At 47.4% G+C, this 27116-nt stretch overlaps 1 protein-coding gene across 3 annotated transcripts in view; it reads left to right on the top strand.

The window, feature by feature from the left end:
- Positions 1-1461: 1461 nt before the first annotated feature.
- Positions 1462-27116, top strand: part of LOC123992489 (protein-tyrosine sulfotransferase 1-like) — a 78224-nt gene continuing 52569 nt past the window's right edge. The window contains exons 1-3 of one of the 3 annotated variants that reach the window (XM_046293661.1): positions 1462-1654; positions 13424-14496; positions 14744-15959. In XM_046293661.1, the coding sequence (XP_046149617.1) occupies positions 13583-14496; positions 14744-14894 (1065 nt within the window). In that variant the 5' untranslated portion in view covers positions 1462-1654; positions 13424-13582 and the 3' untranslated portion in view covers positions 14895-15959. Of the gene's footprint in view, positions 1655-13423; positions 14497-14743; positions 15960-27116 lie in introns of those variants that run through there. The other 2 variants (XM_046293659.1, XM_046293660.1) reach the window with 2 other exon arrangements.

Genomic DNA, 27116 nt, shown 5'->3' with positions numbered 1-27116 from the left:
TCACAGCAGCAAGATGTGTGACCTGTTGCCACATGAAAAGGGCAACCAGTGAAGATATAAAGATAACCCATATTTATGTTTATTTATTTTCCACACCATTTTGCACACCATTAGAACACTGTATATAGACATAATATGACATTTGAAAGAGAGAGAGGAGAGAGAGAAAGGGAGAGAGAGAGAGAGAGAGAGAGAGAGAGAGAGAGAGAGAGAGAGAGAGAGAGAGAGAGAGAGAGAGAACGAAAGAAAGAAAGAGAGAATGAAAGAGACAGAGAGAGAATGAATGAAAGAGACAGAGAGAGAATGAAAGAGACAGAGAGAGAGACAGAGAGAGAATGAAAGAGACAGAGAGAGAGACAGAGAGAGAATGAAAGAGACAGAGAGAGACAGAGAGAGAATGAAAGAGACCGAGAGAGAGAGACACAGTTGAATTAAAACTCTCCATAAAACACTCAGGGGATGCCAGCAACTCTCCATCCGAGGAGGTTGGTGGCAGCACCTTATTTGAAGGACAGGCTCGGGGGTAATGGCTGGAGCGGAATCAGTGAAATGGCATTAAACACATGGTTTTCTTGGTTTTCTTATGTTTGATGCCATTCCATTACCTCCGTTCCGGCCATTATTATGAGCCGTCCTCCCTTCAGCAGCCTCCACTGCTCTCCATCTACCATGTTCCAGACCCGCACAAAGTCAGCAGTCCCATACATACAGCAGTATAACAGCATCTCTATGGGACTTTAGTGTTCTGTCTGTCTACTGTATTTATAGCCTCGTTTTTCAGATAGAGAGCAACAAAAGCTCATGTACAACTGGAGACCTAAACCTGGCAAAACATCAAACAACTCGGTTGAGGTTTAGCCTGTAATATAGTGTGATTGATTACTCATTTAATTCACTTGATTAAAATGTCATAATATACTAAAACTCAAAATGATCTTAAATTATCTTGTGTGAATATGCAAAATTATCTTGTGTGAATATGCAAATTAACATTATTTTTCCAGGAACATCTGTAGCCTATAATTAGACTGACAACGTTGTGGTTGTGGACTCAAATCATTTGAAGAGTAAATCAATTATTACATTTGTATTTATCTAAATAAAATGTACTGTTAGCTTTGTAATACTCCGATATTTTTGCAGTGAGCTGTCGCACCAATATTTCAAATGGAGTCCACTGTCTCTTTAAAAGCGTGGGTACATTCTAACCCCACCCTTCAACTCCTTTAACCAATCATCTACCATGACACATTACGAATCGTCTTCTGCGGGTGGTCCAATCGCAAACCGGCTTGCAATTCCAGGCCACCAAGGGCATATTCATTACATCCATTCTGTTGCAAAACGTTTCTAAAACGGAAGCAAATGGAAGGAAACGGGGCGGGACCTACCTGAGGTTATCCAATAGAAACTTTCGGTTTCGTAGCAAAACGCAACTGTTTGGACTAATGATTACACCAGACTCTAGTAAAGTAAGGGTGACGCGTTTGCAGCGATACAATTGAAAAGAAAGCAGTAACAAGTAATCTTGTGTGTCGGATCAGTGGAACAACAAGGGAGCAAATTGAACGGATGGAATTTACGAGTCACGGTGTTCAACTATGAGATAAGCAGCTTGATCAACTCTCTCCCGCGCTGGATCCTCTACGTTTAGGTGGGTGTTTTATATTTTATCAAAGGAAAGAAGATTGCGACAGTGGAGACATGTTCCTCTCTTTCTTCTCCCTTTGCTCTTCTCTTCCAGCATCAGCGCCGCTATCCGCGACTGTCTACTTAGTAGGCTACCAATCACTGCACATTCTGAGCATAACTCATTCGGAAGTATTTTTTTACAATGTCGTTTTTAGCCTCAGATCCGTCTATAATTCGTCATTCTTTGACATGCGCTGACAGCTTTGCATCACTGTAGAAACGTTTTAACACGTGCCGTCCGGTGTGTGAAGGCTGAACATGTATCACGTCTTGGCATAACAATAAACATGATCTGTCAAGCCCATGTCAAATAGACAACTACATTGATCGAGGGTTTTGTCTCCCTATTGGAAGTAACGTGTTTTTAACCAGAACATTTTACGTAGCCTATAAATAATGCGTGTATCTAAAAAAAAAGGCAACTGTTGATGTGTGCACAACTAAACAGCAAACATTGCTAATAATAATAATAATGATGATGATGATGGGGGGGGGGGGGGGCTCCACCTATGTATCTGTAGCGGAGGGTTGTGTAAACGGAACACTGACACAGGTTCCGCAGGTAAAATCACGTCGTTCGTTTAAAAATTTTTTTTTTACCTTGGATATGTCCACATCAGATGATATTGTGTATGTAGACTATTGATGTGGAATCCTTACTGGTCAGCATTGCACAGGATTCATGTTGCACGGAACTATGCAGACGTGATAATGTGCTAAACTGTTCCAAAGGATGCCTCCTACACTTGACCTTCAAGGCCTAAATGGAGCCTAATTGCTTAAGACCTATCTTTTTGAACCCCGGTAAGTAGTTCTACCTCTGCTGATTGCTGATCGCAAAACATCGGTCTGCAGTAACTATAACTGAGGGAATGGGCTTAACATCAATGTGTTTGTGTGTTTCCATTGCAGGCCATTCCTACAGCTGTTGACAAAACTTCTCATTTCTCTGTGTCATGTTGAAAAGAAATGTGGATGCCAGATATTTGGTGTCCTCCAGTTCACTCTCTACTAGCAATGGCCCAAAGACCAAGAAGGGAGGATGATAGAATAGCTATTTGTGTGGTTATTATAGTTTAAATCTGATTCATATTACACCATGTTTGAACCTATGGTTGTTATAGCGATGGAACTCTTGGTAGAAAGTGGTTGATTTATTTGTTTCATAGACGGAGTAGACTCTTTTTCTATGGTGTGTTTATTTATATTCTGGTGACATGGTACCCCACGCAGCCCGTACCCCACGCAGCCCGTACCCCACGCAGCCCGTACCCCACGCAGCCCGTACCCCACGCAGCCCGTACCCAACACTACTTTAGATCATTTGAATGTGTTTGTCAAAATACACTTGAATGGATTTCTGCCAATATGTAGCTAAATAGCACAGAGATCCTCTTACAGGTAACCTTCCAGTCCTATTGATCAAACAACCCATACAAAGTTAGGCTCTTTCCCCATATGCACATGATCAACAACTAATGCTAGCCAGAGCAATGTTAACTCAAATTGAAAGGAAGGATCATTTTTAGATGAACTGAAAGGTTGCAAGATTGAATCCCAGAACTGACAAGGTGAAAATCTGTCGTTCTGCCACTGAAACAGGCAGTTAACCCACTGTTCCTAGGCCGTCATTGAAAATAAGAATTTGTTCTTAACTGACTTGCCTAGTTAAATAAAGGTAAAATAAAAATTTGAGCTGTTAAACAATAGTATGCTCATCCTTCTGCAGCTTTCCTGCCAATGAATGCATTGTCCCAATCAAGTATTTTTATTTTACCTTTTATTTAACTAGGCAAGTCGAAAATAAGAATTTGTTCTTAACTAATGACGGCCTGGGAACAGTGGGTTAACTGCCTGTTCAGGGGCAGAACGACAGATTCGTATCTTGTCAGCTCGGGGATTTGAACTTGCAACCTTCCGGTTACTAGTCCAACGCTCTAACCACTAGGCTACCCTGTTCAAACGTACCCAAATTAACTGGCTAAAGTTGTCTCCAACTAGATGTTGGAACATTGCTATAATAGCCTCCACTCTTCTGGGAAGGCTTTCCACTAGATGCTGGAACATTGCTGCTATAACAGCCTCCACTCTTCTGGGAAGGCTTTCCACTAGATGTTGGAACATTGCTGCTATAACAGCCTCCACTCTTCTGAGAAGGCTTTCCACTAGATGTTGGAACATTGCTGCTATAACAGCCTCCACTCTTCTGGGAAGTCTTTCCACTAGATGTTGGAACATTGCTGCTATAACAGCCTCCACTCTTCTGGGAAGGCTTTCCACTAGATGTTGGAACATTGCTGCTATAACAGCCTCCACTCTTCTGAGAAGGCTTTCCACTAGATGCTGGAACATTGCTGCTATAACAGCCTCCACTCTTCTGGGAAGTCTTTCCACTAGATGTTGGAACATTGCTGCTATAACAGCCTCCACTCTTCTGGGAAGGCTTTCCACTAGATGTTGGAACATTGCTGTGGGGAAACATTCTTCCATTCAGCCACAAGACCATTAGTGAGGTTGGGCACTGTCGTTTGGCGATTAGGCCTGGCTTGCAGTCGGAGTTCCCAATTCGTCCCACAGTTTCCTACTATCTCATCTGTCACAGCTGCTGTCTGACTTATCATTGCTCGCTATCCCTATCCAGCATTCCTAAATTACAAGTGTGTGTGTGTGTGTGTGTGTGTGTGTGTGTGTGTGTGTGTGTGTGTGTGTGTGTGTGTGTGTGTGTGTGTGTGTGTGTGTGTGTGTGTGTGTGTGTGTGTGTGTGTGTGTGTGTGTGTGTGTGTGTGTGTGTGTGTGTGTGTGTGAGAGAAGAGAGCGGAGCATCAATTCATTCATACATGCCAATGAACAGTATGTAGGCTGTGACTGGAAGCAGGGGGACGTGGGATGTTGCCGGGTACCTTGAAATAACTGTCTGGTTATGCCGGGTACGGCCTGCTGTCTCCCTGGTTGTGTAGTCTCTCTAAATTCAGTCCTAGGGTTATGTGGAGGGTAGGGTTCTCTAAATTCAGTCCTAGGGTTGTGTGGAGGGTAGGGTTCTCTAAATTCAGTCCTAGGGTTACGTGGAGGGTAGGGTTCTCTAAATTCAGTCCTAGGGTTATGTGGAGGGTAGGGTTCTCTAAATTCAGTCCTAGGGTTGTGTGGAGGGTAGGGTTCTCTAAATTCAGTCCTAGGGTTATGTGGAGGGTAGGGTTCTCTAAATTCAGTCCTAGGGTTATGCGGGCGTTTCCATCAGTACAAATGATTTTGAAGTCCAGTCCTGCTGGACTTTGGACCTGCTGGAGTTTGAGAAACATCTAATATATTCCACAGTTCCAAGCGTGTCTTGGATTTTGCGTTGGCTCAACAGTAACTAGGGGTGATTTTGCGTTGGCTCAACAGTAACTATGGGTGATTTTGCGTTGGCTCAACAGTAACTATGGGTGATTTTGCGTTGGCTCAACAGTAACTAGGGGTGATTTTGCGTTGGCTCAACAGTAACTATGGGTGATTTTGCGTTGGCTCAACAGTAACTATGGGTGATTTTGCGTTGGCTCAACAGTAACTATGGGTGATTTTGCGTTGGCTCAACAGTAACTAGGGGTGATTTTGCGTTGGCTCAACAGTAACTATGGGTGATTTTGCGTTGGCTCAACAGTAACTATGGGTGATTTTGCGTTGGCTCAACAGTAACTATGGGTGATTTTGCGTTGGCTCAACAGTAACTATGGGTGATTTTGCAGCTTCCAACGTAGCTTAAAATTTAAAAACAAAAAAAAAGTACTAAGGCCATTGACTGGAATTGTGCTGAAGTGACCATTAGCTAGAATCTGACCTAATATTTACAATATGAGGGTCTCAAATGGCACGCTTTCCCCTATGGGTCTTTGTCAAAGTAGTGCACTATGCAGGGGATAGGGTGTAATTTGGGTGGTGCTCTTGTAACCAGTGTGAAGTGGCTAGCTAGTTAGCGGTGATTCGTGCTAATAGTGTTTCAGTCGGTGACGTCACTCGCTCTGAGACTTGAAGTAGTGGTTCCTCTTGCTCTGAGACTTGAAGTAGTGGTTCCTCTTGCTCTGAGACTTGAAGTAGTGGTTCCTCTTGCTCTGAGACTTGAAGTAGTGGTTCCTCTTGCTCTGAGACTTGAAGTAGTGGTTCCTCTTGCTCTGAGACTTGAAGTAGTGGTTCCTCTTGCTCTGAGACTTGAAGTAGTGGTTCCTCTTGCTCTGAGACTTGAAGTAGTGGTTCCTCTTGCTCTGAGACTTGAAGTAGTGGTTCCTCTTGCTCTGAGACTTGAAGTAGTGGTTCCTCTTGCTCTGAGACTTGAAGTAGTGGTTCCTCTTGCTCTGCAAGGGACCGTGGCTTTTGTGGAGCGATGGGTAACGGTGCTTTGTGGGTGACTGCTGTTGATGTGTGCAGAGGGTCCCTGGTTCGCCCCCGGGTATGGGCGAGGGGACGGACTAAAGCTATACTGTTACACTCTCACAGGATGTGATGTATGGCATTACCAGTTGGGTCAAAGGTTAAGCTCCGGCCTCTGTTCCGTTCTACCTGATTGATCTAGGGATACATCTCAAATGGCCCCCTATTCCATTTATAGTGCACTACTTTAGACCCTATTCCCTACATAGTGCACTACTTTAACCCTATTCCCTTTATAGTGCACTACTTTAGACCCTATTCCCTTTATAGTGCACTACTTTAGACCCTATTCCCTTTATAGTGCACTACTTTAGACCCTATTCCCTTTATAGTGCACTACTTTAGACCCTATTCCCTATGTAGTGCACTACTTTAGACCCTATTCCCTATATAGTGCACTACTTTAGAACCTATTCCCTACATAGTGCACTACTTTAGAACCTATTCCCTACATAGTGCACTACTTTAGACCCTATTCCCTTTATAGTGCACTACTTTAGACCTATTCCCTTTATAGTGCACTACTTTAGACCCTATTCCTTTCATAGTGCACTACTTTAGACCCTATTCCCTACATAGGGACTAGATAGTAGGGAATAAAGTCGTGCTCTGTGTAGGGAATAAAGTCATGCTCTGTGTAGGGAATAAAGTCATGCTCTGTGTAGGGAATAAAGTCGTGCTCTGTGTAGGGAATAAAGTCGTGCTCTGTGTAGGGAATAAAGTCGTGCTCTGTGTAGGGAATAAAGTCGTGCTCCGTGTAGGGAATAAAGTCGTGCTCCGTGTAGGGAATAAAGTCGTGCTCCGTGTAGGGAATAAAGTCGTGCTCCGTGTAGGGAATAAAGTCGTGCTCCGTGTAGGGAATAAAGTCGTGCTCCGTGTAGGGAATAAAGTCGTGCTCCGTGTAGGGAATAAAGTCGTGCTCCGTGTAGGGAATAAAGTCGTGCTCCGTGTAGGGAATAAAGTCGTGCTCCGTGTAGGGAATAAAGTCGTGCTCCGTGTAGGGAATAAAGTCGTGCTCCGTGTAGGGAATAAAGTCGTGCTCCGTGTAGGGAATAAGGGCCATTTGGGATGTAGGTTAGAATCCTGTGGAAGTGAAGCATGTACCTGATATCCAATCAGGACCGATACAGGTAGGTAATTTTTTAAAAACACAGTGATTGTCCCGAGGCAGAAACTTGGAGCTGCCACAGGTAGATTGATAGTTTCTCTGTTTGGCATAGTTGATCTGAGTCCAAGTCTTTTCTGAATAGTTCTGACCTCATCAATGGTTCCTTTCTAAACAATGTTTTCACGTTTCCAACAAAAGCTGAATAATATGCAGAAGGTACGGGCAGTGCGTAGTCGAGGGGGTCGCGGCAGTGCGTAGTCGGGGTCGGGGTGCGTAGTCGGGGTCAGTGCGTGCGTAGTCGGGGGTCGCGGCAGTGCGTAGTCGCGGGGGTCGCGGCAGTGCGTAGTCGCGGGGGTCGCGGCAGTGCGTAGTCGAGGGGTGCGTAGTCGGGGGTCGCGGCAGTGCGTAGTCTCCAGTGTAGTCGTAGTCTCCAGCTTCCGTTTTCTCCCTTCTCCCCACTCACTTGTATGTCATGGCAGGGCCTCAGTTTTGGAGCCTCCAACCTTATTCCACAGACAGATACATACACAAAGACTTCCTCCATTGTTATTAAGTGTTGATGTGGTGGTCTGGTTTCAGCATGGGTCCATAGAGAATTCCCCCCCCCCCCCACCTTCACAGATCAATGAAAGAAACTCCAAGAGGAGGATACAATATCTGTAACAGGAGCAAAGAGCCTGAATTAATTTAACACAAACACATTCTTCATTTCAGCTCGGTACGCACAGCCAGGTGAAACGTGAAACCAATCTGCCTGCTGCTAAAGCTGGGAAAACAAGTTGTAATTCAGACCAGTGGCTTTAGGTATCCTACCTTTTTTATATTCCTCGATTCCTTTTCGGCATCCTATAACTTCATATGGTTTTTAATCAAGGGGACGGGGGCTGGGAATGGTCCACTTTTGTCCAAATGGCATCCTATAACTTCATATGTAGTGCACTGCTTTTAATCAAGAGTAGTGTCAGGGGGGGCTGGGAGAGTGTCGGGGGCCGGGAGCCGGGGGGCTGGGTAGTGTCGGGGGCTGGGAGTAGTGTCGGGGCTGGGAGTAGTGTGTCGGGGCTGGGACGGGGGCTGGGAGTAGTGTCGGGGTGACGGGGGCTGGGAGTAGTGTCGGGGCTGGGAGTAGTGTCGGGGCTGGGAGTAGTGTGACGGGGCTGGGAGTAGCGTCGGGGACCGGGAGAAGCGTCGGGGACCGGGAGTAGCGTCTGGGAGTAGTGTCGGGGACCGGGAGTAGGGGCGTCGGGGTGACGGGAGTAGCGTCGGGGTGACGGGAGTAGCGTGACGGGAGTAGCGGGGTGACGGGAGTAGCGTAGGGGGGGTGACCGTGGGGTGGGGGTAGTGACGGGGTGTGGGGGGTAGCGTGGGGGATCCGGGGAGTAGCGTGGGTGCGTCGACGGGGGCCTGGGTGAGTAGCGTCGGGGTGACGGGCTGTTTGCTCTGATGGTGAGAGCTCACAGACAGATTCCAGATCTGGGTTTAGCTGGGGGTTTTAAATGGAGGTGGAAGGACCTCAAGATGATGACACGGAGGGAGATGTACAAAACATTAGGAACACCTTCCGAATATTGAGTTTCACCTGCTTTTGCCCTCAGAACAGCCTCAATTTGTCGGGGCGTGGACTCTAAAAGGTGTTGAAAGTGTTCCACAGGGCTGCTGGCCCATGTTGACTCTAATGCTTCCCACAGTTGTGTCAAGTTGGCTGGATGTTCCTTGGATGGTGGACCATTCTTGATACACACAGGAAACTGTTGAGCGTGAAAAACCCAACAGCGTTGCAGTTCTTGACTCAAACCGGTGCGCCTGGTACCTACTACCAAACCCTGTTCAAAGGCACTTCAATATTTTGTCTTGCCCATTCATCCTCTGAATGGCACACAAACACAATCCACGTCTCAATTGTCTCAAGGCTTAAAAATCCTTCAGTAACCAGGTCTCCTCCCCTTCACCTACACGGATTGAAGTGGGATTTAACAAGTGACCTCAATAAGGGATCATTTCACCTGACTTCACCTGGTCAGTCTGTCATGGAAAGAGCAGGTGTTCTTAATGTTTTGTCCACTCTGTGTATAGGGTCTGGCTGGGCTGGCGGGGAACCACTTGGCTTGCATCTGCTGTTCCAGTGCAATTACAGTTAACTTGGAAGAAACCGGTAGCCTGGTTAAACCCAATTGTTCAGTCTAGGTTTTTAACCAGGCTAGCAAACAGAACCAGTAGACCTCCTTCAGAAGCCATCTAACCCTGTAATATCGTCAAGGTGCCCTGGTTACTGTTATGGTGAAAGCATCATTCAAACTGTTCTGCGATGTTAAGAGCGAGTTCCTCATACAGAAATACCAGTAATGTTCAAAAGAGGTTAGACCTATAAGTCTAACATGTAGGTTTCTACTAGTTGTTAATTTAGTTTACTTCTGTCATTTGGAGGGAGTTTTGCTGGGATGTTAGTTGATACAACTTTCTGGCTCATCAGTGTTCTCTACCCCCGGGCCTAGAAATGGGCCTCTTCCTCACTGGTTTGATTCAAATGACACCTTTCCCTTCACAGCCTATTGTCTAGTTAGGCTGTAAACACAGAAAATAATATGTTTGTGATATCTACTGCACTGTGATATGAATTTTGTGGGGGGGGGGGGGGGGGGGGAACAGAACCATAACGTTAAGGATCCCATCCTAATGGGCATGCTGGTAATCATTAAGGACGGGATCGTTTTTTTTCAATATTTATAATTTTTTCTTTCTAAATTGTAATGGAGCTAAGTACCCACAAAATCCTAAAGGGTAAAGCCTGTCTCATTCTGCTTTCCACCAGACACTGGGAGAGGAATTCACCTTTTCAGCAAGACAATAGCCTTAAACACAAGGCCAAACCATAGTATCTAGTCTGTCTGAGGAGACGGTGCTTTCCTCTCCTTTTGTATTTCCTGTCCTCTTATCAGTTGTTGCTGTCGGGATGCACACACACATATCTAACATATGCTGCAGAAGCACATCTCTAATAGGGAGCCTGGAATAATTGCTTTGCTGATGTGCGAAAGCCCGCCTGAACCCCTGTAATAAGGGAAAGGGCAGGATGACAGCATCGTGTGTGTGTGTGTGTGTGTGTGTGTGTGTGTGTGTGATCGCTCTTTTCAATTATGTTACATCTGCATCACAGATAAACTGCGTGTCTGTTACTGTGTATCCATTATTGTTTCATAAGGTGTGACTGGTGTTACTGTGCGTCAACATGCGTGGGTGTTATGAGAGCAGCGTCAGACAGTCGTCAGAGCAGATTAATGATGTCTTGTTGAGCTTTGCCAAGAAAGACCCATCAAAGCCGTCAGTCAAATGTCACAGAAGATAAGAGACAAGCGAAGGAGTGTGCGCAGGGCCGGTTCTAGGTATAAGTGACATAAGCGGTTGCTTTGGGCCCCCTGCTGCTAGGGGGCCCCAGACAGAAAACATATGTCATATATTTGTGTGTGTGTGTGTATATATATAAATTACACACCACTACTTCCACCAGTCAAAAGTTTGGACACACCACCTCATTCAAATGTTTTTCTTTATTTTTACTATTTTCTACATTGTTGAATATAGTGAAGACATCAAAACACACATGGAATCATGTAGTTACCAAAAGTGTTAAACAAATCAAAATATATTTGAGATTCTTCAAATACCCAGCCTTTTGCCTTGATGACAGCTTTGCACACTCTTGGCATTCTCTCAACCAGCTTCACCTGGAATTATTTTCCAACAGTCTTGAAGGAGTTCCCACATATGCTGAGCACTTGTTGGCGGCTTTTCCTTCACTCTGCGGTCCAACTCATCTCAAATGGGTTGAGGTCAGGTGATTGTGGAGGCCAGGTCATCTGATGCAGCACTCCATCACTCTCCTTCTTAGTCAAATAGCCCTTACACAGCCTGGAGGTGTGTTTTGGGTCATTGTCCTGTTGAAAAACAAATAATAGTTCCACTAAGAGCAAACCAGATGGGATGGGGAATCACTGCAGGATACTGTGGTCGCCATGCTGGTTAAGTGTGCCTTGAATTCTAAATAAATCACAGACAGTGAGCACCCCCACACCATCACACATCCTCCTCCATGCTTCACGGTGGGAACCACACATGCGGAGATCATCTTTTCACCTACTCTGCGTCTCACAAAGACATGGCGGTTGGAACCAGAAATCTCAAATTTGGACCCATCAGACCAAAGGACAGATTCCCCCCGATCTAATGTCCATTGCTCGTATTTCTTGGCCCAAGCAAATCTCTTCTTCTTATTGGTGTCCTTTAGAAGTGGTTTCTTTGCAGATATTTGACCATAAAGACCTGATTCACGCAGTCTCCTCTGAACAGTTGATGTTGAGGGGTGTCTGTTACTTGAACCCTGTGAAACATTTATTTTGGTTGAAGTCTGAGGTGCAGTTAATTGCAGATTTCCTGAGGCTTGGTAACTCTAATGAACTGGTAACTCTGGGTCTTCCCTGTGGTGGTCCTCATGAGAGCCAGTTTCATTATAGTGCTTGATGGTTTTTGCAACTGCACTTACTTTCAAAGTTCTTGACATTTTCCAGATTGTCTTGACCTTCATTTCTTAAAGTAATGATGGACTGTCATTTCTCTTTGCATATTTGATCTGTTCTTTCTGTAATATGGACCTTTACTAAATAGCACTATCTTTTGTATACCAACCCTACCTTGTCACATCTCAACTGATTGGCTCAAACGCATTAAGAAGGAAAGAAATTCCACAAATTAACTTTTTAACAAGGCACACCTGTTAATGGAAATGCATTCCAGGTGACTCCCGCATGAAGCTGGTTGACAGAATGCCTGGAGTGTGGAAAGCTGCCATCAAGGTAAAGGGTGGCTACTATATATATCCAGGCAAGTCAGTTAAGAACAAATTCTTATTTTCAATGACAGCCTAGGAACAGTGGGTTAACTGCCTGTTCAGGGGCAGAAAGACAGATTTGTACCATGTCAGCTCGGGGGTTTGAACTTGCAACCTTCCGGTTACTAGTCCAACACTAACCACTAGGCTACCCTGCCGCCCCAATGCAGACTTTATAATATTCTGTCACCAATTGGATGTGAACCTAGCTTCTTCTTCTGTGACCAGAAATCGAAGCCTTTTGTTTACTAAACATTTTTAGGATTGGGGGGATGGGGGGACGTATTCATACCTTATTTCCAAAAAATATATACTCCTTTTTAGCTTTCATTTGACACCAAATTTGATATGCTCCTATAAACTTCACATGTTGGTACTCTTGGGTCCTTTTTCTGTGGCAATGACCCAGAGTAACGTGATGTCACACCACCTACTCTGTAAATCAGAGCCTGTGTAACTGCTCAGGGACAAATTAGAGGCCGGAGGTTGGACGTCTCGTTCCTGGTCAGGAACGTTTCTCTCAGCCCAAGAAACAAACTGAACACTGGGAAACGAGAAAAAAAACGAGTTGAAAAACAGAACAAGATGGTTGTAAATTAGATATTTCCCTCTGAGGGATAAATATAATCATTGCGTCTTTATGTTGCTAAGTGTGTCACTGGGGAAGTCCTAAATGCTTAAGACTGCTGAATAGTGGAGCTGTTCTCTCTCTCTCTCTCTCTCTCTCTCTCTCTCTCTCGGTCTATCCCTTTTTCTCAGTGTCTGTCTCTCTCCCTCTCGCTGTACCTCTAGTCTGTGGCCTGGATTAATTCCTGTGGACTTGTGTCAGCTGAGGGCCTTGACTGTGTCGAGTGTTTTTCTGACAACTTTATGATGTCGGTCTTAGCCTTTCTTTTACACCACAGTTGTACAGTGGTTTTGGCGTGAGATCCATAACGTTGTCAGACAGAGAGAATGTGTTTATTACTGCTTTCTGAGGTCAAAGTGGAGCGTCTCTATAGCCTACATTTCTCCCGAGGGGATTTGTAATTATGTTGAGGCTAATTCCTACATTGGATATAAGGAATTCCTTGGTAATTTCGTGTGTGTAAGATGGGTCAGTACAGTATAATGCTGAAAATAAGATGTTTTGTTTTTCTGAACAGAGCCTTTTTTAGGACCATATACGACGTGAACCATTTGTTGGCTCAAGCCTTAGCTTGATTTCTACCAGCAGTATACAAATGATCTAGAATGTCAAGATCTCTACCAGGATCTGCCTGAAGTTGCCATGTTCTACTGTTCCAACCAAGGCTATATGATTATATTGTGTAATAATGTGTTTTTATTCTGTTCTTCCCAAGGCCTGATGGAGCTGGGCACACGACAAGCACTGACCGCCGGGGAACACGCCCCCCATCGCCGACCTTGAAAGGAGGGACACTCCGCTACTCCCAACCTTCCCTCCTCTTCCACTACCTCTCTGGTACACCTCCCTCCCTCCCTCCCTCCCTGGTCCTGAGATGGTGATGGTGATGATGATGAAGCTGAAGCAGAACCTGCTGGTGGCCTGTCTGGTCATCAGCTCAGTCACAGTCTTCTACTTGGGTCGTCACGCCATGGAGTGTCACCACCGCATCGAGGAGCGGAGCAGCCAGCCTGGGGACCAAGGGGTTCTGGGGGGCCTTCAGGGGCCAAGAGGGTTGCTCCTGGGGGGTTCTTTGAGCTCCTCCACCATCCTGCGGGGCTCTGGCCCCGGGGCCCATAACCTCTCCGCTCCATTCGTCTACAACAAGGACATGCCTCTAGTGTTCATTGGAGGGGTTCCCAGGAGTGGGACCACGTTGATGAGAGCCATGCTGGACGCTCACCCCGAGGTTCGTTGTGGTGAGGAGACCAGGGTTATTCCACGTATCCTGGCCATGAAACAGATGTGGTCGCGGTCGGGGAGGGAGAAGATGCGTCTGGACGAGGCCGGGGTGACGGACGAGGTCCTGGACGCTGCCATGCAGGCCTTCCTCCTGGAGATCATCGTGAAGCATGGCGAACCCGCCAACTTCCTCTGTAACAAGGACCCCTTCGCTCTGAAGTCCCTCTCCTACCTGGCTAAGATCTTCCCGCACGCCAAGTTCGTGCTAATGATCCGGGACGGACGCGCCTCGGTCCATTCGATGATCTCGCGTAAGGTGACGATCGCTGGCTTTGACCTGGGCAGCTACAGAGACTGCCTGACCAAGTGGAACAGGGCCATAGAGACCATGTACACTCAGTGCCTGGATGCCTCAGACAAGTGCCTGCCGGTGCATTATGAACAGCTGGTGCTCCATCCAGAGAAGTGGATGAGGACGCTGCTCAAATTCCTGGACATTCCCTGGAACGAGGCGGTGCTTCACCATGAGGAACTCATAGGGAAAGCAGGAGGTGTTTCCCTCTCCAAGTAAGTAGTGTGTGTGTGTGTACGTACCCTGACCTGCATGTTGAGGAACTCAAGGCATGCCGGTCTCCCTCCCCATGTGTTTCTATCAGTGTATAAAGTGAGTAAACTGTAAACCCAACTAGCTTGTAAATCAGGGGTCAGTGACCTTGTAGTCTATGAAGTGTTAAACAAGGGTTTATACCAATAGATGACAAAACGGGACTTGAAGGGAAAAGGAACACGCTCTAGAATACTTCCTGTGATTTAGTGGCGAGACGAGGTGTGGGCAGCCAGCGTCTTCAAGGATTTTACAAACCTGGGACAAGGACCTCCAAATGAGGACGAAGCCAGGCAGAACTTCCATGCATCACCTCACTGAGCTATCAGGGCCACAGTGGATCGCCCACTCCTCATTCTGAGTGAAGCTCAGCCGCCATTTTGGATCTGGTTCTGAACCAAAATGGTTCTGGTTCTAGAACACAGGCCTCTGTTCTTTGGTTCTGGAAGTGTTCTGCTCTGTTCTGCGCTGCTGCCACAACAAGACACTGATTAGGATACAGTCCTGTTGGCTCTGATGGCAGTAATAAACAAGCAGCTATCCTTGGGGATGCTACCTGTTTTACGAGACACTCTCCTCCTTCACTCTGCTTACGTAGTCAAATGGCTCAATGCTGTGGTTGAATCACAGGTTGCATCCCAATTGGCCCCCTATTCCCTATACAGTGCACTACTTTTGACCAGAGCCCCAAAGGGAAATAGGGAGCCATCTGGGATAGACCCATAGCACAATGTTATGGTAAGCAAATAGGGAGCCATCTGGGATAGACCCATAGCACAATGTTATGGTAAGCAAATAGGGAGCCATCTGGGATAGACCCATAGCACAATGTTATGGTAAGCAAGCACTATTCATCACCAGGCTGACAAGGTGTGAGTGGTGAATGGGTCATGCTCTACCTACTACATTCCCTTCCTGGTGCAGTGAGACAAGTTAGCACTGGTCCGTGTAACTCTCTCTCCCGCTCTCTCATTCGCTGGCTTGCAACTATTGTTCTTCCCAGAGGGGAGAAAGAGAGCGAGGGAGGAAATGGTGATGGCCCAGAGAGAAGGAAGGATCGTAAATCTAGTAGTTGAGTAGGTATATCAGTAGTAAACTTGATTTTTTAAATGTTTTTAATTTTTATTGTTGATAGTCAACAACATACATTTCGTACTCCAGGTCCATTTCTACAGGCTCCCAGGGCCTGAAATAACAGCCTTGCTATTCCAGGAGGCCAAACATGAATTGACTGTCATTCTGTAGGTTATGAATCATTCTAGAGAAGAGCTAGGTGAGAAACCTCACTCATTAGTCAGCCGCACACAGTAGAGGGGGAAACAACCCATTTCTCAGCTTGTATCCCGTTGGGCCCTGGTCTAAAGTAGTGCACTATATAGGGAATAGGGTCTAAAGTAGTGCACTATATAGGGAATAGGGTCTAAAGTAGTGCACTATATAGGGTCTAAAGTAGTGCACTATGGTAGGGAATAGGGTCTAAAGTAGTGCACTATATAGGGAATAGGGTCTAAAGTAGTGCACTATGGTAGGGAATAAGGTCTAAAGTAGTGCACTATATAGGGAATAGGGTCTAAAGTAGTGCACTATGGTAGGGAATAGGGTCTAAAGTAGTGCACTATATAGGGAATAGGGTCTAAAGTAGTGCACTATGGTAGGGAATAGGGTCTAAAGTAGTGCACTATATAGGGAATAGGGTCTAAAGTAGTGCACTATGGTAGGGAATAGGGTCTAAAGTAGTGCACTATATAGGGAATAGGGTCTAAAGTAGTGCACTATGGTAGGGAATAGGGTCTAAAGTAGTGCACTATATAGGGAATAGGGTCTAAAGTAGTGCACTATATAGGGAATAGGGTCTAAAGTAGTGCACTATGGTAGGGAATAGGGTCTAAAGTAGTGCACTAAGGTAGGGAATAGGGTCTAAAGTATTGCACTATGTAGGGAATAGGGTCTAAAGTAGTGCACTATATAGGGAATAGGGTCTAAAGTAGTGCACTAAGGTAGGGTTTCCTTAATGGCCCCGACTCGTCAAAAGTTGTTTTGGTTCTATAATTTGGAGGTCGGCCTCTGGAAGTCTTCAAGGAAACGGAGTGGGGCTACGGAAGGGAGAGGGCTGGGGGAGAGTGGAGCAATGGAAGGGAGAGTCTTCAAGGAAACTGAGTGGGGCTACGGAAGGGAGAGGGCTGGGGGAGAGTGGAGCAATGGAAGGGAGAGTCTTCAAGGAAACTGAGTGGGGCTATGGAAGGGAGAGGGCTGGGGGAGAGTGGAGCAATGGAAGGGAGAGGGCTGGGGGAGAGTGGAGCAATGGAAGGGAGAGGGCTGGGGGAGAGTGGAGCAATGGAAGGGAGAGTCTTCAAGGAAACGGAGTGGGGCTACGGAAGGGAGAGGGCTTGGGGAGAGTGAATCAATGGAAGGGAGAGGGCTGGGGGAGAGTGGAGCAATGGAAGGGAGAGTCTTCAAGGAAACGGAGTGGGGCATGCTCACACACACACTCCATCTCCTGCCACGTACAACCATATAACCCCTCCGTGTCCCCTGCAGAAATTTGGCTCCACTTTTGTTATTGTCTGCAGATGAGAATGCTCATGGTTTTCTAATAAAAAGCTTATGGTCAAAATCCACTGAGCACATGTCATCTTAGAGGAACCCCCTCCCTATCTCCTTGCCCCTCTCTCTCACACACACACACACACACACACACACACACACACACACACACACACACACACACACACACACACACACACTCTTCTCTCCAATGTCTTTCATCTTGGTAATTATATCATTATTGAATACATATTTAATCTCTTTTCTCCTCCATTCCGTTCTTCCTCTCTTCAATTTTGTTTCTTCCCCCTCCACTCTTCCTCTTGTGGTTTTATCCTCTTGCTCCCCTCATGTGACTTCCTATGGGACTGCATCCTTGTGCTGAACAGAGCTAATGGTAAAGAAACCGACGGCAGGGGAGGGAGGGAGTGGAGGGAGTGGAGGGAGGGAGTGGAGGGAGGGAGGGGAGGGAGGGGAGGGAGGGAGGGAGGGAGGGAGGGAGGGAGGGAGGGAGGGAGGGAGGGAGGGAGGGGAGTGAGTGAGGGAGGAGTGGAGGGAGGGAGGGAGGGAGGGGGAGGGAGGGAGGGAGGGAGGGGAGGGAGGGGAGGAGGGAGGGAGGGGAGTGGAGGGAGGGGGAGGGAGGGAGGGAGGGAGGGAGGGAGGGGGAGGGAGGGAGTGAGGGAGGGGGAGGGAAGGGAGTGAGGGAGGGGAGGGGAGAATGAAGGATCAGAGAGGAGATCCTTAAAACAGACATGGAAGTAGCCATCTTCCACATCTTTGTCAGAGGAGTGAGTTCAACAGAATCGTTCATTTGAGAAGTAAACAGACCGTCGTTCTCTGGAGGCTCTGATGTTATTTTAAAGTATTGATCCCCGATTTCTCTCCCACCCCTGTCCACCCCTGGACAGATAACACCCCCCCCACCCCACCACCACTCCACACTGGACAGATAACACCCCCCCACCCCACCACCACTCCACACTGGACAGATAACACCCCCCCCCCACCACCACCCACACTGGACAGATAACTCCCCCACCCCACCACCACTCTATACTGGACAGATAACACCCCCCCCCACCCCACCCACACTGGACAGATAACCCCCCCCCTCCACACTGGACAGATAACACCCCCCCCCCCCCCCACCACCACCTATACTGGACAGACCAGATAACACCCCCCCCACCCCACCACCACTCCACTGGACAGATAACACCCCCCCCACCCCACCACCACTCCACACTGGGACAGATAACACCCCACCACCACTCCACACTGGACAGATAACACCCCCCCACCACCACCACTCCACACTGGACAGATAACACCCCCCCACCCCACCACCACCTACACTGGACCACCACCCCACCACCACTCTACACTGGACAGATAAATGCCCCACCACCACTCTACACTGGGGAGATAGAATGCCCTCTTAACAGAATTTTATAAAGCGCTATGGTAGCTATGGTAGATAACATGTGATGTAAAAGGCTCTACACTCTACCAACGGCCAGACCAGCTCACTGTGTCCCAAATGGCACCCTATTCCCTAAATACTTCTGGAGCACAACCTCTGTCTGGGTATGATGTGTTTGTGGCCGTTCTGTACAAGGCTTTCACATTTAGTGTCGTTTATTAAACAAAAGTTCATGGTGGTGGAGGAGGGGGGGGCTGTTTCTTGGACGAGCTGCACTTTGGAGATTAATGACCTGAAAACTGTTTCTGGGCTCAGGGCCATGCTTACAGGGGGGGGGGGGGTCTCAGGTCATGGGAACAGCAGAGAGAGAGAGACGGGGCCTGCTTTTGGTGTGTGTGTACAAGTTAAAGCGTAATAATGTTTTTTTTGTATGATCTGTGTAGTAATATTATTCTTATCTAAGACATTTGCATTGCTTAATTATAGCCTAATGCTTAGTTATAGCCTAATGCTATCTAGCTAACATTTGAACCTAGTTGGTTAGCTTTAACTACCTGCAGATTCATGCATTGTACGTGGTAGTATGAGTTACGATTATGGCTAGCTAGCTAATCAATAAACCATAAGCCTATCTCATACTACCACAGCTAGCTAGCTAGCTAAACAATAAACGATAATCCTAACTCATACTACCACAACTAGCTAGCTAGCTAAACAATAAACGATAATCCTAACTCATACTACCACAACTAGCTCGCTAAACAATAAACCACAATCCGGTAAAGTTTAGCTGTCATACTGTGGAGTGGACAGGAGGGGACACCCAAGGCTCTTAGAGCAGGGATAGGCAACTAGTGGCCCGCGGAGCAGCCTTTTGGGAACTCGGGGTCTCAACTTACGGTTGAGAGTTTAAAATAGTGAAAATAAACAAGTGCAATTTTGACATTTTGATTGTGCCATCAGCAGTTTCTCTTCTTCTGACAGTCACTCAATTAGCCCATGTCACCTAAAACCTTTTTGAGGTAAGTTAGACGAGCGGACAGCTATCTAAACGTGTAGTAAAAAGTAGTTGCTGTTAAAATGCACATTTTTCTTTACGACACGTGTCAAAATGAGAAGGCTAAACACTATACATCTGACTGTATGTATGTATGTATGTATGTATGTATGTATGTATGTATGTATGTATGTATGGATGTGGGTAGCAGACCCGCGAGCCACTGCGGCCTCTCATGATGATTTTCAGATTTTTTTTTGTGGTCCCCCACCCTCATCGAAGTTTCCCCTCCTTGGGCTAGAGGTTGCGAGCCATGGTCCTAATCTAGCTGCTACGCTATGGGAGATACAGGAGTACCCTTCAATCTCCAGCCATGGAACACTGAAGGGGTTAGCTGCTACATGAGGGCACAAGTGATGCGTTCCGCCTCCTTACGAAACTGTAAGGGCCGAGAGTGTTCTGGAGTGTTCCGCAAGAGGCCAAATGTCCCTTGTTCAGCCCTCCTCTCCATATCTCTTAAGAATGCTCTATGGGTACTGTAGTGATGTGAAGAAAGACCCACCACTCACCCAGTGTAGCCTGTTTTGATATTCTGGAGAGAGATTGTGAGCTTGTGTACTCTTCTTGAACCTTCCCCTGGTATGATGAGTACAACACAAGAGCCCTGGAGAGATTGAAATCCAGAAAGAAATGGATGGGAGAGGCAGAAACTCAGAAAGAGGTAGAATTGGATGGGGATGGAGAGACAAACCCAGACACCAAGGTCATCAGTGTGCAGCTGAATGCTGGAAACTCTTGGGTGTTCTGGCTACATTTAGTCAAAACAACAAACAATCTAAGTTATATTATGAATAAAGCACTTATTTTTTTGCATAGATTCCGAGACTCTGTTAGCTTTTTAACAGCTAGTATCACTATTTTCTGTCCCAGAATCCCGCTTAACAGACCGTTTTGAAGCCTGCTTGACAGAGCTAGCTAACCTTACCTAGCCAGCTAACCTTACCTAGCCAGCTAACCTTACCTAGCCAGCTAACCTTACCTAGCCAGCTAAGTTGCTAGCCATCATAACGAAGGTGGCTGCTTGGATTTCCCCGATTTGGGACCGTGCCGTCTTTTTAATGGAGGCCTCCTCAGCCGGAGGAAGGAGACTAGCACTTCCTGTAGTAGTAGGAGTTGTGTTTACGATGCTCTTTTCTGGGACACTGACTGGCATTTCAATGCAACAACTGCCTGCTTGAGGAGGACTATAGGACCGAGTTGTCTACTCTAAGCAAGCAAATCTCGGTGTTGCACAATCTGCGTGGGAAACCAAACCGAAACTACATCTTGCCTACCTTCTTCTTCTGTACACCTCAGGCTGACGTTGTTTCGGTATGGTGTGTATCAATGGAGCAGGACTGACGCTTCTAGAGGCCTTAGCAGATGCCACAGGCTCTGATCCAAGGGGTCTCGTAAACCACACGATGCGCAAAAATGGACCGAGGACCTCTGCCATTGTCATCGGCAGCTCTATGGTGAGAAACGTGGTTCCCGGGGTTCGGGGGAACCTATCCTGGAGCACCATTACAGGACATTACTAGGCTGCTTCCTACCACTCTACAACAGCTGCCCGGGGGGCTGTCGTAGACCATGCGGGGGTCAATCAACGTTAGCAGGGCTAGTTTCGGGACTACCTGACACTGGATTTGAAAGAACTGATTCTAGCTCTGAAAGACTTCAAAAAGCGTCCGACTATTTCAGGCACTGTGCCATCGTTGGTCCGTGGCAGCGGAAGATTCAGCAGGCTACTGGCATTACACATCTGACTAAAAGACTACTGTGCCATCGTTGGGTCACGGCTGTGAGAGATTCAGCAGGCTACTGGCATTACACATCTGACTAAAAGACTACTGTGCCATCGTTGGGTCACGGCTGTGAGAGATTCAGCAGGCTACTGGCATTACACATCTGACTAAAAGACTACTGTGCCATTGTTGGGTCACGGCTGTGAGAGATTCAGCAGGCTACTGGCATTACACATCTGACTAAAAGACTACTGTGCCATCGTTGGGTCACGGCTGTGAGAGATTCAGCAGGCTACTGGCATTACACATCTGACTAAAAGACTACTGTGCCATCGTTGGGTCACGGCTGTGAGAGATTCAGCAGGCTACTGGCATTACACATCTGACTAAAAGACTACTGTGCCATCGTTGGGTCACGGCTGTGAGAGATTCAGCAGGCTACTGGCATTACACATCTGACAAAAGACACTGTGCCATGACGGCTGTGAAATTCAGACCACTGGCATTACTGTAAAAGACTACTGTGCCATCGTTGGGTCACGGCTGTGAGAGATTCAGCAGGCTACTGGCATTACACATCTGACTAAAAGACTACTGTGCCATCGTTGGGTCACGGCTGTGAGAGATTCAGCAGGCTACTGGCATTACACATCTGACTAAAAGACTACTGTGCCATCGTTGGGTCACGGCTGTGAGAGATTCAGCAGGCCACTGGCATTACACATCTGGCTAGAAGACAACTGTAGTTCTGTTGTCGTAACTTTTAGAGATCACTTTGGAGGCTCGCGTCAAATGCTGCTGAAGTAATATGGCTATGGGTTCATTTTCCTCACCTAAAGCCCATTTCTGTGGGAAGTTGATATGGACCACCCATTGCTAATAGTCAGTATCAGGATAATATGTGTGAAATGCTTGATAATTTATGCGATCCAGTATCAACCGAGTGGTATATTTTCTGGGTGGCTGTCCACTCAAAACAAAAAGCTTAAGCCTGTAACCAGTGCCTGCAATCTGGTTCAGGTTATCAGTCAACCTACCAGGGTATTTACAAACAGCACAGGAATGAAATCATCAACATGTGTTGATCACATCTTCACTAATTCTGCAGAAATCTGCTTGAAAGTAGTTTCAAGATCCATCGGATGTAGCGATCGTAATATATTAGCCATGTCTAGGAAAGTTCCATAGTCTGGGTCTAATATAGTGTATAAGAGATCATATAAGAGGTTGTGTAATGAGGAGCAACCAGATGCTACACAGAGAAAGAGTGGGAGGCCCCGGTGCACAACTGAACAAGAGGACAAGTACATTCGAGTGTCTAGTTTGAGAAACAGACGCCTCACAAGTCCTCAACTGGCAGCTTCATTAAATTGTACCCGCAACACCCCAGTCTCAACGTCAACAGTGAAGAGGCGACTCCGGGATGCTGGCCTTCTAGGCAGAGTTCCTCTGTCCAGTCTCAACGTCAACAGTGAAGAGGCGACTCCGGGATGCTGGCCTTCTAGGCAGAGTTGCAAAGAAAAAGCCATATCTCAGACTGGCCAATAAAAATGAAAGATTAAGATGGGCAAAAGAACACAGACACTGGACAGAGGGACTCGGCCTAGCAGGTCAGCATCCCAGAGTCGACCCTAGTTCTGTCACACCTGGACTACTGCCCAGTCATATGGTCAATTACTATAAAGAGGGACGTCAGCAGTAGAACAGAGCAACACAGCTGGCTGTTCTCCTGGTTGAAAGTAGAGGAGAGATTTGACTGCATCACCACGTGTCTTTGTGGAAGGAATTGGCATGTTGAAGGCACCGAGCTTGTCTGTTTGAACTACTGGTACACAGCTCAGACACCCCATGCGTACCCCACAAGACATGCCACAAAGGGTCTCTTCACAGTCTCCACGTCCAGACCACACTCTGGGGAAACGCAGAGCCATGACTACATTGAAACTTTATTCTACATCATGCAAGCAGTATAATCTAATAAATCAAAATAAAAAACATAACTACACTTTATGGAACAACGATTACTGTGAAGATACGCGCACACACATTAAAACACGTACATATTGTTCTATTGTGGTAATTATACATTTTGTATTGGAGATATGTAGTGTTGATGTAATAATGTGTTGTATTGGAGAGGTGTGGTGTATTGGTAGTGGTGTGGTAGTGGTGTGTTGTATTGGAGAGGTGTGGTAGTGGTGTGGTAGTGGTGTGGTAGTGGTGTGTTGTATTGGAGAGGTGTGGTAGTGGTGTGGTAGTGGTGTGTTGTATTGGAGAGGTGTGGTAGTGGTGTGTGGTAGTGGTGTGGTAGTGGTGTGTTGTATTGGTGATATGTAGTGTTGATATAATAATGTGTTGTATTGGTAGTGGTGTGGTAGTGGTGTGTTGTATTGGAGAGGTGTGGTAGTGGTGTGGTAGTGGTGTGTTGTATTGGTAGTGGTGTGGTAGTGGTGTGTTGTATTGCAGAGGTGTGGTAGTGGTGTGTTGTATTGGAGAGGTGTGGTAGTGGTGTGGTAGTGGTGTGTTGTATTGGTAGAGGTGTGGTAGTGGTGTGTTGTATTGGAGAGGTGTGGTAGTGGTGTGTTGTATTGGAGAGGTGTGGTAGTGGTGTGTTGTATTGGTAGTGGTGTGTTGTATTGGTAGTGGTGTGGTAGTGGTGTTGTATTGGAGAGGTGTGGTAGTGGTGTGTTGTATTGGAGAGGTGTGGTAGTGGTGTGGTGTATTGGTAGTGGTGTGGTGTATTGGTAGTGGTGTGTTGTATTGGTAGTGGTGTGTTGTATTGGAGAGATGTGGTAGTGGTGTGTTGTATTGGAGAGGTGTGTTGTATTGGAGAGGTGTGGTGTATTGGTAGTGGTGTGTTGTATTGGAGAGGTGTGGTAGTGGTGTGTTGATATAATAATGTGTTGTATTGGTAGAGGTGTGGTAGTGGTGTGTTGTATTGGTAGTGGTGTGTTGTATTGGTAGAGGTGTGGTAGTGGTGTGTTGTATTGGAGAGGTGTGGTAGTGGTGTGTTGTAGTGGTAGTGGTGTGGTAGTGGTGTGTTGTATTGGTGATATGTAGTGTTGATATAATAATGTGTTGTATTGGTAGTGGTGTGGTAGTGGTGTGTTGTATTGGAGAGGTGTGGTAGTGGTGTGTTGTATTGGAGAGGTGTGGTAGTGGTGTGGTAGTGGTGTGTTGTATTGGTAGTGGTGTGGTAGTGGTGTGTTGTATTGGAGAGGTGTGATAGTGGTGTGTTGTATTGGAGAGGTGTGGTAGTGGTGTGGTAGTGGTGTGTTGTATTGGTAGAGGTGTGTTGTATTGGAGAGGTGTGGTAGTGGTGTGTTGTATTGGAGAGGTGTGGTGTGTTGGTAGTGGTGTGTTGTATTGGAGAGGTGTGGTGTGTTGGTAGTGGTGTGTTGTATTGGAGAGGTGTGGTGTGTTGGTAGTGGTGTGTTGTATTGGAGAGGTGTGGTAGTGGTGTGTTGTATTGGAGAGGTGTGGTGTGTTGGTAGTGGTGTGTTGTATTGGAGAGGTGTGGTAGTGGTGTGTTGTATTGGTAGTGGTGTGGTAGTGGTGTGTTGTATTGGAGTGGTGTGGTAGTGGTGTGTTGTATTGGAGAGGTGTTGTATTGGAGAGGTGTGGTAGTGGTGTGTTGTATTGGAGAGGTGTGTTGTATTGGAGAGGTGTGGTAGTGGTGTGTTGTATTGGTAGTGGTGTGTTGTATTGGTAGTGGTGTGTTGTATTGGTAGTGGTGTGTTGTATTGGTAGTGGTGTGGTAGTGGTGTGTTGTATTGGTAGTGGTGTGGTAGTGGTGTGTTGTATTGGAGAGGTGTGGTAGTGGTGTGGTGTATTGGTAGTGGTGTGGTGTATTGGTAGTGGTGTGTTGTATTGGTAGTGGTGTGTTGTATTGGTAGTGGTGTGTTGTATTGGTAGTGGTGTGTTGTATTGGTGTACTAATGTGTTGTATTTTGTACTGTTATTGATTTTTGGTGACTTAAATTTTTTTTTTTTATGTCGCTGGACCCAGGAAGAGTAGCTGCTGGCTTGGCAGGAACTAATGGGGATCCATAATAAACCCCAGGAAGAGTAGCTGCTGCCTTGGCAGGAACTAATGGGGATCCATAATAAACCCCAGGAAGAGTAGCTGCTGGCTTGGCAGGAACTAATGGGGATCCATAATAAACCCCAGGAAGAGTAGCTGCTGCCTTGGCAGGAACTAATGGGGATCCATAATAAACCCCAGGAAGAATAGCCGCTGCCTTGTATCCATAATAAACCCCAGGAAGAGTAGCTGCTGCCTTGGCAGAAACTAATAGGGATCCATAATAAACCCCAGGAAGAGTAGCCGCTGCCTTGTTGGGATCCATAATAAACCCCCAGGAAGAGTAGCTGCTGCCTTGGCAGGAACTGTGGGGTCCATAATAAACCCCCAGGAAGAGTAGCCGCTGCCTTGGCAGGAACTAATGGGGATCCATAATAAACCCCAGGAAGAGTAGCTTGCCTTGGCATTGGGGATCCACTAATGTGCCTTGTATGGGGATTTAAACCCCAGGAAGAGTAGCTGCTGCCTTGGCAGGAACTAATGGGATTTAAACCCCAGGAAGAGTAGCTGCTGACTTAGGAATTTTTTTTTTTAATGTCCATAATAAACCCCAGGAAGAGTAGCTGCTGCCTTGGCAGGAACTAATGGGGATCCATAATAAACCCCAGGAAGAGTAGCTGCTGCCTTGGCAGGAACTAATAGGGATCCATAATAAACCCCCAGGAAGAGTAGCCGCTGCCTTGGCAGGAACTAATGGGGATCCATAATAAACCCCAGGAAGAGTAGCCGCTGCCTTGGCAGGAACTAATGGGGATCCATAATAAACCCCCAGGAAGAGTAGCCGCTGCCTTGGCAGGAACTAATGGGGATCCATAATAAATACACATACTAATACAGAAAGAGGTAGACAGAGATGGAGGAGATGCACAGGAGGGAGAGAGGGAGAGCGCAAGGGTTGGGTAAGAGTGGGTGCTCCCTACTCATGGCCCTGGTCCCAGCCTCCCACCCCTAGACCTGGCCCTGGTCCCAGCCTCCCACCCCTACACATGGGCCTGGTCCCCGCCTCCCACCCCCTACACATGGGCCTGGTCCCAGCCTCTCTACCCCTACACATGGGCCTGGTCCCACCCCTAGGCCTCCCACCCCCCTGGTCCCAGCCTCCCACCCCCCTATGGGCCTGGTCCCACCCCCACCCCTACACATGGGCCTGGTCCCAGACTCCCACCCCTACACATGGGCCTGGTCCCAGCCTCCCACCCCGACACATGGGCCTGGTCCCAGCCTCCCACCCCTACACATGGGCCTGGTCCCAGCCTCCCACCCCTACACATGGGCCTGGTCCCAGCCTCCCACCCCCACACATGGGCCTGGTCCCAGCCTCCCACCCCTACACATGGGCCTGGTCCCAGCCTCCCACCACCTACACATGGGCCTGGTCCCAGCCTCCCACCCCTACACATGGGCCTGGTCCCAGCCTCCCACCCCTACACATGGGCCTGGTCCCAGCCTCCCACCACCTACACATGGGCCTGGTCCCAGCCTCCCACCCCTACACATGGGCCTGGTCCCAGCCTCCCACCCCTACACATGGGCCTGGTCCCAGCCTCCCACCCCTACACATGGGCCTGGTCCCAGCCTCCCACCCCTTCCACATGGGCCTGGTCCCAGCCTCCCACCCCTACACATGGGCCTGGTCCCAGCCTCCCACCCCTACACATGGGCCTGGTCCCAGCCTCCCACCCCTACACACGGGCCTGGTCCCTGTTGCCCAGCCTTCCCCCACACATGCGCTCAGACACTACACACACACA

Source organism: Oncorhynchus gorbuscha, linkage group LG13 (genome assembly GCF_021184085.1).
Source record: "Oncorhynchus gorbuscha isolate QuinsamMale2020 ecotype Even-year linkage group LG13, OgorEven_v1.0, whole genome shotgun sequence".
In the NCBI taxonomy this organism is placed as follows: Eukaryota; Metazoa; Chordata; class Actinopteri; order Salmoniformes; family Salmonidae; genus Oncorhynchus; species Oncorhynchus gorbuscha.
Note: the sequence above shows the minus strand (reverse complement) of the source record. Positions and strands in the feature narration are given on the sequence as shown.